Source organism: Micromesistius poutassou (assembly GCF_964030765.1).
Source record: "Micromesistius poutassou genome assembly, chromosome: 13".
In the NCBI taxonomy this organism is placed as follows: domain Eukaryota; kingdom Metazoa; phylum Chordata; class Actinopteri; order Gadiformes; family Gadidae; genus Micromesistius; species Micromesistius poutassou.
In genome coordinates this window covers 18,760,430-18,769,074 of record NC_140283.1, presented here as the reverse complement: position 1 = coordinate 18,769,074, position 8,645 = coordinate 18,760,430, and the positions used below count along the sequence as shown (strand labels likewise).

The following is an 8,645-nucleotide window of genomic DNA, read 5'->3' as shown; positions in this document are numbered from 1 at the left end:
TTCACGTTTTGTGTTCATATCATGATATTATTGAACGGTGACTATATGTTGCAAGAAAACCGCTGCAAATAAAGTAACCCTTCATTGACTGTATGTTCTCCAAATACTTCGAATTAAGATATGAATTGAAGATTTGGAAGCTAGTCAACCGCCCCTTGTTGTTTTGCTCAGACAGTGAACCCCGCCACCACAACAAGGCACAGCTGGCCCCCGTCGTTACTCTGTGTGCTGTTGTGACACGGAGACACCTGGCCATGTCTCTGCAGCCCCTGACGCCCGTCAACTGCGCCAGCCTCATCCAACCGGGCTGCTCGCTGCTGCAGCTGGACGGGGAGCTCCTGCTCTTCGGCCAGAAGGGCTGGCCCAAGCGCTCGTGTCCCACGGGGGTGTTCGCCGTGCGTCGGACGCAAGGCAAGCTCAAGCTGAAGGCCATCTCCTTCTCCAACGACTCCTGCTACATCCCCCCGCTCCGCTGCCCCGCCGTGGCCCGCCTGGACCCCCGCGACGGCTTCCCCGAGGGCTACCTCATCCACGGCGGCCGCAACCCCAACAACGACATCTCGGCCAGCCTGTACCTGCTGACGGTGGACAGCAGGGGGTGCAACCGCAAGCTGACGCTGCGCTGCCGGGAGCAGGAGCTGGCGGGGGAGCCGCCGGGCCCGCGGTACGGCCACAGCCTCAGCGTGGTGCGGAGCCGCGGGAAGACGGCGTGCGTCCTGTTCGGGGGCCGCTCCTACCGGCCGGCGGCGGAGCGGACCACGGAGTGCTGGAACAGCGTGGTGGACTGCGCCCCCCGGGTGTTCCTGGTGGACCTGGAGTTCGGCTGCTGCACGGCGCACGCGCTGCCGGCGCTGGGCGACGGCCAGGCCTTCCACGTGGCGCTGGCCCGCGAGGACTCGGTCTACCTCCTGGGCGGCCACTCCACCGCCTCCGACGCCCGGCCCCCCCGCCTCCTCCGGCTGCGGGTGGAGCTGCTGCAGGGAGGGCCGGCGCTCTCCTGCGAGAGCCTGGACACGGGCTGGTCCTCCACCAGCGCCGTGGTGCTCCGCCCCGGCGCCGCCCACCGCTACGTCATCCTGGGGGGCTACGGCGCCGACTCGCAGAAGAGGATGGAGTGCAGCGCGGCGGTGCTGGACGACGACGGCATCCGCTTCGAGGCGGTGGACCCCCCGCCGTGGACGGCCGACATCGCCCACAGCCGCACCTGGTTCGGCGGGGCGGCCGGCGGGGCCAGCGCCCTGATCGGCGTCCCGTCCGAGGGGAAGGCCGCCCAGGACGCGCACCGCTTCTACGAGGTGGGCTTCCGGGCGGAGGAGGAGGAGGAGGGGGAGGAGGAGAAAGCGGGAGGCGGGGGTCTGGGCTGCAGCCAGGGGTCCACCGACCTGGAGGAGTCCCCGCCGCTGGAGGACTCGGAGGAGCTGTACTTCGGGCGGGAGCCGCACGAGCTGGAGGACAGCAGCGACGGGGAGCAGGACACCTACAACGAGGAGGACGAGGAGGACGAGTCCCAGGCCGGCTACTGGAGCCAGTGCTGCACGGGCTGCCGGCTGGACCCCGACACCTGGGAGCCGTACTACTCCACCGAGCTCCACCGGCCCGCCATGATCTTCTGCTCCCGGGGCCCGGAGGACGGCCACTGGGTCCACGCGCGCTGCATGGAGCTGACGGAGAGCCTGCTGCTGAAGCTGTCCTGGGGGAGCGCCAAGTACTTCTGCCTGGACCACGGCGGTCTGCCGCGGCAGGAGACCACCCCGCCCCGGAAGGTGCCGCCGATAAAGCACAGCCCCATGAAGAGCAGCCAGAAGAAGCGGAGCCCCGCACTGAAGATGAGCCCGGCCAAGAAGAGCTTCCTCCGGAGGCTGTTCCAGTGATGTCTCCGTCCGTCATCGGAGGCCCCGTGGTGGTGGTGGTGGTAGTGGTGGTGGTGGTGGTGGTGGTGGTGGTGGTGGGGTCATCGGGAGTGTGTTATCTGCCCACACAGTCGTCCCCCTCTTCAGAGCAGTCGTTATGTTTATTGTGGTTAAGTGTGGATTTAATTCTGTTTTCATTCAAAACTGATTGGTAATTTTTCTGTTTTTACTTTTGTAATAAAATGAATGGATATAATGTGTTTGCGTCGCCTTGCTGTGTGATAGTTTCGGCCCGTGAATGAATAGGATAGATTTAGCGGAGGAAAATCTGTAATTTACTAACTTTAATAGCTAATGGGAATCGTTTATTCCCACTGTCGGTTCTCTTTTAAAACAAAACAAAACAAAACACAGTGCACACATTACACCTACATCGTAATGAGTGTAAACCCATTACATACACACAAAGCTTGTGACTACAATAATTTACATCTTTTGTCACAATAAATTGGATTCTAATTGAGGTTGAGAGGTTGTTTGCTTTCTGAGCATATCGTTTGGATGATAATTAGTTTGGAAACAAATTCATTAAATGAAATTCAATGCAGTGCCATATGAAGTCCAACAACATAAATACTATTCGCCGTTTGTATTTGAATAGCTTTATTCTGGAAAATACAACACACATGTTGAATATTGACAGCAAGAAAATACGTTCCTAAACAGACGAGACATGAGGCAAGATAATCCAGTCAATCAATCAATCGAGCAAAGAAAAGCTTTCTTCCACTCAGTTGGTTCACCTTCCTCTGTAAGTCCCCACAGGCAGAGAACATACGCAAAACAAGCCATGATAAACGGTATAATAAGGAGCTCGTGAAATATGCTGGGGACAAAGACAACAGGTACAACGCTCCATAACAAACCGCACACTGTTTCTGTTGTCTGTACAAAAGGTCAGTGTAAGCTCTATTTCATGTTCAGAGGTAGAATACATATTATTTCTCTCTCTCTCCCCACAGCGCAAAACAACTAAAGGAGATAAAATTGGTTCAAAGTGACCTGACGTCGCTCTGGGACCCCCAGTCGAGAACTAAGTAATCATTTTCAGAGGGCGCTCGTGAAGCAAAGATCATTTTGGTCTCTGTGATTCCATTTTTGTTCAAGCCCAAATGATATATTAATACCTGGGCCATAACTGGGGCCTCTAACACAATTTCTAGGCAATGACTTACAGTGGTTTCATCTGTTTCCATAAATAATCTCTCTGTATAAATGTTTAAATGTGCCACAGCCGTGCAATACAATAAACTGCTCCATATTTCATCCAAAGATGGAGAGAAAAAACCCTTCAGAGGGAAACCAAAGAGCCCACCATAGAGCCCCCGGCCTCTTATATCTGCACTCTGTGAACCTCGCCTATATGTTGCACATCATTTAAAGTGTATATTGAAATGGTATGTAGATAGTAGTGCGGATAAATGCGGTATTCTGCACACATCAATAAATCGACCCATATAAAATACAACTGCTACACATCCAAAACCTACTATAAAACTTTGTGCATTCTTTTTAATGAATGAAGAAATAATAATTGATAAAAAAAAAAAAAATACATAGAGGATAACACACACACACACACACACCGTGTGGAGTCGGCGGAGTAAAAATCTGCAATGCTAAAAACCTGGAGCATCCAGACACATATCCACATCATCGCCCTCAGCCACTGCCGGTTCAAAGCAAGCGTTCAAAACCTTGGCGGAGTCTTTGTGAGCCTCCATATACTTCTGCAAGTACTTGGAGGTGTAGAGCCAATGATGCTTCAGAACGTCCTCCAGCTCAAAGACCTTCGACTGGCGAGCGTTCATCTTACGAAAACGCCGGAACAGTTTGTTCGCCGACTCGTTCCCCTCGCTCGCCCAGGCGCCGATGGACCCGTCCCTCTCGATGATCTCCGGCACGTGGGCCAGGGTCTTGTGCAGGTAGTTGGTGATCTTGCCGTTGTACCTGTAGCTGAACGTGGAGGAGAGGAGGTCGGCAAAGCGCTGGGAGTTGAAGCTGTAGCGACAGAGCTGGTCGGGGCACTCTGTGGCCGGGCTGGTGGCGCGCCACACCGGCTTCATCTCCAGGTAGATCTCCATCAGCTGCCTCAGGGCCCCGCGCCGGCTCTCCGACGGCACCAGCTCGCACACCGCCTCCACCGCCTCCACGCTCATCAGCTTGCGGGCGTAGTTGCCGTTCATCCTCATCACCGGCTTGAGCTTCATGGTCTTCCTCAGCTGCTTGTCCAGGGCCGCCCTCCAGCTCCGCCGCTCCTCCCGGCTCGGGCTGGTCTTCTGGAACACCTCGCCGATCTCGTCCTGGAAGATCTTGTAGAACTCGGTGGCGTTGCCGATGTCGCAGTGCAGCGCGTCCATCGTGGGATGGGTCTCCAGGAAGGGCTTGGCGGAGACCCCCTTCACCCGGTCCCTCAGCTCGTCGGCGGACTCGGAGAAAGGGTTGGTCCTCCAGGTCTCGTAGCGCTCCAGGTTCTCCTGGTGGCTGCGGGTGACGGAGTGGAGCACCATGTTGCGGGAGGCCTCGGCCCGCGTGGAGTCGCACAGTGTGCAGACGTAGTGGGAGCCGGACGCCTCCAGGCCCTCCACGTCCCGCACCATCTTCTCGTCGTAGCCCGAGCCCCGGAAGCGGAAGCTGAAGAAGCGGGGCAGCCCGCCGATGGAGAGGATGAGGCGGCTGCGCTTTATGGCACTGCGCTCGGCCGTCACGGGCCCCAGGACGGCGGTGAGCGTCTCGTGGTCCGACTCGTCCACGAACATGAGGCACAGGGGCTTACAGGACAGCTCTGAGTTGGGCTTCGGCTCCCGGAAGATCGTCACCTCCTCCCCGTCCTCCCCCTCCTCGCCTCCGTCCGCCACGCGTAAGGAGACTGACATGACGGTGAAGGAGAAGCGCACCGCCTTCTCCGGGACGGCCGGCCCGCCGCCGTGCTTCTCGCTCACGTCGCCCATGCCGTCGCAGGACTCCTTGATCATGACGGAGAAGCCCGCAGTGCAGGCGCTGTCCTCCAGCCCGCGCTGCGTCAGCCCGTCCATGATGTCCTCCTCCAGGTCCTTCAGCGCCGACGCCAGCGCCACGTCGTACCGGAAACGGCGGGTGATGGTGTCGGCGGGGGCGTCGTCCACTGAGGCCGCCCAGCCCGAGAGGCCGTTGATGATGCCCACGTGGCAGGACGGCGAGACGCTGGTCAGCGCCGGCTGCCACTCGAAGGCGTGGAACCCGGGGAGGAGCTCCTTCTCTGCCGCCCGGAGGGAGTGCAGCGGCTGGAAGATCTGCCGGCCGCTGGTGGCCTTGACGGTGCGGTACATCTTGTGGTACTGGCTGCAGCTCAGGAAGGTGTTGACGCGGATGGCCAGGCACACGGCGGCGTGCAGGCCGAAGCATCTGGCTGCAGCGGGTGGGACCAGGGGAGAGAGGCAGGGCAGCGGGGAAAGAGAACGGACTATATTAGTACGTATTAGTGGTCTCATCAAAATGTCATACAAAGCAGCGTTCTCGTACGATGTTCATCGTTAGACGTCGCAGTAATTGATCGCATCCTGTGTCACGCGGGGTCAGGGGGTGACAGGGGGAGAGCGGCGGAAGTGATGTATTAGCTGCAGATTAAAACAGACACCATCTGGTCTCTATTCCCCAGAGGACGCCCCTCGTAATTTGCAGACACAAGAGCGGCTGATGTTGTTGTGATACTAACAGCCCCATGACAAGGGTTGTTATTGAGCATCAAAAGGAAAGCCGGATACAAAGAGACAAATGAAAAACAAACAGAACATGTGTGAGTGGGAAAGGGGGTTGGGGGTTGGGGGGGTGGTGGGTTGGGCGTACGACGAGAGTAGTCAACATAATAACAGACAGAAAACAGTCATGCTTTTCAATCAGGAACCTCGACTCGACCTTCATATTCATTATCTGATCACGTTGCTCTTTGACAGAAGGAGACCTTTGAGACTTTTCCAACGCCGTCTTACCTTGCATTATGGCCTCCAGCTCGTCCGCCTTGCGGTGCTCGTTGTCGGACCTCAGCGCCAGGAGGAACAGTGTGAGGCACACGGCCTTCACGTCGCCGCCTTCCTCCTTCTCCGCAAACTGCTTCACCTGGGTCCTCAGCCCCCGCAGCCGGTGCTTCTGGGCCCGGCGGGTCAGGGACAGCAGATGCTGACGAGGTCGCCCTCCTTTGTTGGGGGTCAGGTCGTCACGGGCCACCGTCGGCGTCCTCCGCCCCCCCTCGTCCTCCCGCTGATGGGCCTCGCGGTGGCTCCTGAACCCGTCCAGCCTCACCTGCTCCCCGCAGGCCGTGGCGGGGCAGCGGAGCGGCAGGGAGTTCAGCAGCGCCAGGAAGACTTTCGCCGGCGCCGCCAGCTCCGAGGCGGCGGAGCAGGGCTGGCTGCAGGCCGGGCAGTAAGGGCCCAGCGCGCGGCAGTACCGGACGATGCAGCCGCGGCAGAAGACGTGGCGACACGGGGCCTGGACCGGCTCGGAGAGCAGGTGGTGACACACCTGGCAGGTGACGGAGCGGACCAGGTCGACGGGCAGCTGCTCCGAGAGGAGCCGGGTGCCCAGGTGGTCTCTCTGGCAGTGGGTGAACCCTTTGACCCAGTGGTCTCTGGGTCTCCTGGCACTGGCCTGCGGGTGGAGGCCGGGGCCCGGGTGGTGGTGGCGGCGGGGCTGGGCTATGGGTCTGAGAGCTCGCCGCTCGCCGCCGGAGGTGCCGTCAAACGGGTCCCGCTTGCACCTCTTCGCCAGGGCAGTGCCCCTGGAGAGGGCCCTCTTCTTTTTCCTCTTCCGGCCAAGGCGTTGGAACGACGAGGTCTTCCTGGTGTGGCAGAGGGAGCACAGGGCCGAGTGGGGGGTCCACTCGGGGACCCGGACCAGGGTGAAGCTGCAGAAGCCCCCCCCGCGCATCACGGTCATCCAGCAGCGCTGGCAGAACGACGGGGGGTGGACGCTCTCGAGGTCCCCCGTCACGTCGACCTTGAAGACCTTGCGGATGACGTCCGGCCAGGTGGTGAACTTGCAGCCCATCCTGCTCAGGGCGTGCCGGCACGAGTCCCCCAGACTCCCCTGGACGTCGCGCTCGGGCCCCTTCACCTTCCGCAGAGTGGAGCCACACAGTCGGCAAAGACACCTGCAGGGCGGGGGGGGGTGGGGGAAACAAGCAGCAGTGAAACGTTACTGTACTAACCCAGACAGACATGCAGCCATATCCCTCACCCAGACAAACATGCAGCCATATCCCTCACCCAGACAGACATGCAGCCATATCCCTCACCCAGACAGACATGCAGCCATATCCCTCACCCCCAACCCTGAAATAAATTAAAATTTATTTCATTTTTTTAATTGAGTCTATTTGTATTCCTTTTTCCTTTTGCTATAATTTGCATTTGTTTGCATTCCTTCTCTAAAATGTAATTATTTTATAAGGCTCTTCCAGTAGCATTAACAATTAAATCGTGTAATGTAGCATCCATGTGTTGAATACAAAAGCTCCTTTAAATAATGTTTCAAAGAAAACGGGTGAGAACAGTTAGAATTTTCAAGAGACCTTAAATAAATATGAACATTGTGCACAAGTTATGCACCATATCACGCATCTGTACTGAACAGTGGAATAGTATAGTGCAGTCACACACACACACACACACACACACACACACACACACACACACACACACACACACACACCTGAGTTTCTCCATGTGCACGTCCATCTCCTGCAGCTTACGGTCCACCCTGTGACCCGGCCCTTCCACGTTCTCCTTGCTCTTCCCCCCCAGACACAGTTTCATCACACTCTCAGGGAGACCCGGGTGGTCCTCCTCCCTCGACCGGGGGTCAACGGCGGCGGCGGCGGCGGTGGGCAGGGCCTCCGGCGGGGCACCGATCCTGGGGGCTGTCTCACCGGGCATGGGGTCCTCGTCCATGGACCGCACCCTGAACAGCTTGAACTTCCAGTGGGAGAACTTCAGGTAGGGATGCTGCAGCTCATCGGGCATGGATGACCGCGGGCAGTCAGTCGCCAGGTGCTCCGCCTGGACACTGCCTCTCTCCACTGCCATGGTGCCGTGTTAGGGTCCCAGCCTGGGGGAGGGAGGAGAGGGAGGGAGGGTGGGAGAGAGGGGGACAGGGGAGGAGAGGGAAGGAGAGAAGGGGGGAGAGGGAATGAGAGAAGGGTGGCGATTATGGTATGGGTGTATATAAGATACAGGAGGAGCGGAGAGGAGAGGAGAAACGGAGAGGGGAAAGGGGAGAGGAGAGAGGAGGCGAGAGGGGAAAGGAGAGGAGAGGTTGGAGAGGGGCGAGGAGAAAGGAGGGGGGGGAGAAGAGAATGGGAGAGGAGACAGGAGAGGAAAGCGGAGGGGAGGAGAGGGGAGAGGAGAAAGGAGTGGAGAGAGGAGGGGAGGAGAGGGGAGAGGAGGGGGAAGAGGAGAGGAGAGGAGAGGAAAGAGGGGAGAGGAGAAGGGGAGAGGAGAGAGGGTACATCAGAGAAGAGGGTGTGGAGAGTTTATGATAGAATAGGAAGAGATGGGGAGAATGGAGGAGAGATGGAGGCTGAGGGAGACAGGACAGGGCTTAGTTTCAACGTCTATTAGAGTATGACATTTTTTTAGCCGGCTGTAAAAAGCCTATTATTGGATGTAGAGGAGACTTAGTTATAAAAACCCTGGGATGCCCGCAGTGCCTTGACACTATTCAGACTGCGCCGTAACCTCGCAGCTGACTCCATTCTGTTTG

The 8,645-nt window shown here is 58.0% G+C and overlaps 2 protein-coding genes across 2 annotated transcripts; one reads left to right on the top strand and one right to left on the bottom strand.

Moving 5' to 3' along the window:
* Positions 1-254: 254 nt before the first annotated feature.
* rag2 (recombination activating gene 2) lies at positions 255-1,871 on the top strand (the record flags this gene model as incomplete). The annotated part of the gene is made up of 1 exon (XM_084477149.1): positions 255-1,871. The coding sequence occupies one exon, from the start codon at positions 255-257 to the stop codon at positions 1,869-1,871; it is 1,617 nt and encodes a 538-aa protein (XP_084333275.1).
* A 1,658-nt stretch (positions 1,872-3,529) lies between these two features.
* On the bottom strand, positions 3,530-7,969 carry rag1 (recombination activating 1; the record flags this gene model as incomplete). Its single annotated transcript, XM_084477183.1, has 3 exons — positions 3,530-5,298; positions 5,879-7,035; positions 7,596-7,969. The coding sequence occupies 3 exons, from the start codon at positions 7,967-7,969 to the stop codon at positions 3,530-3,532; spliced, it is 3,300 nt and encodes a 1,099-aa protein (XP_084333309.1).
* Between the last annotated feature and the right edge of the window lie 676 nt (positions 7,970-8,645).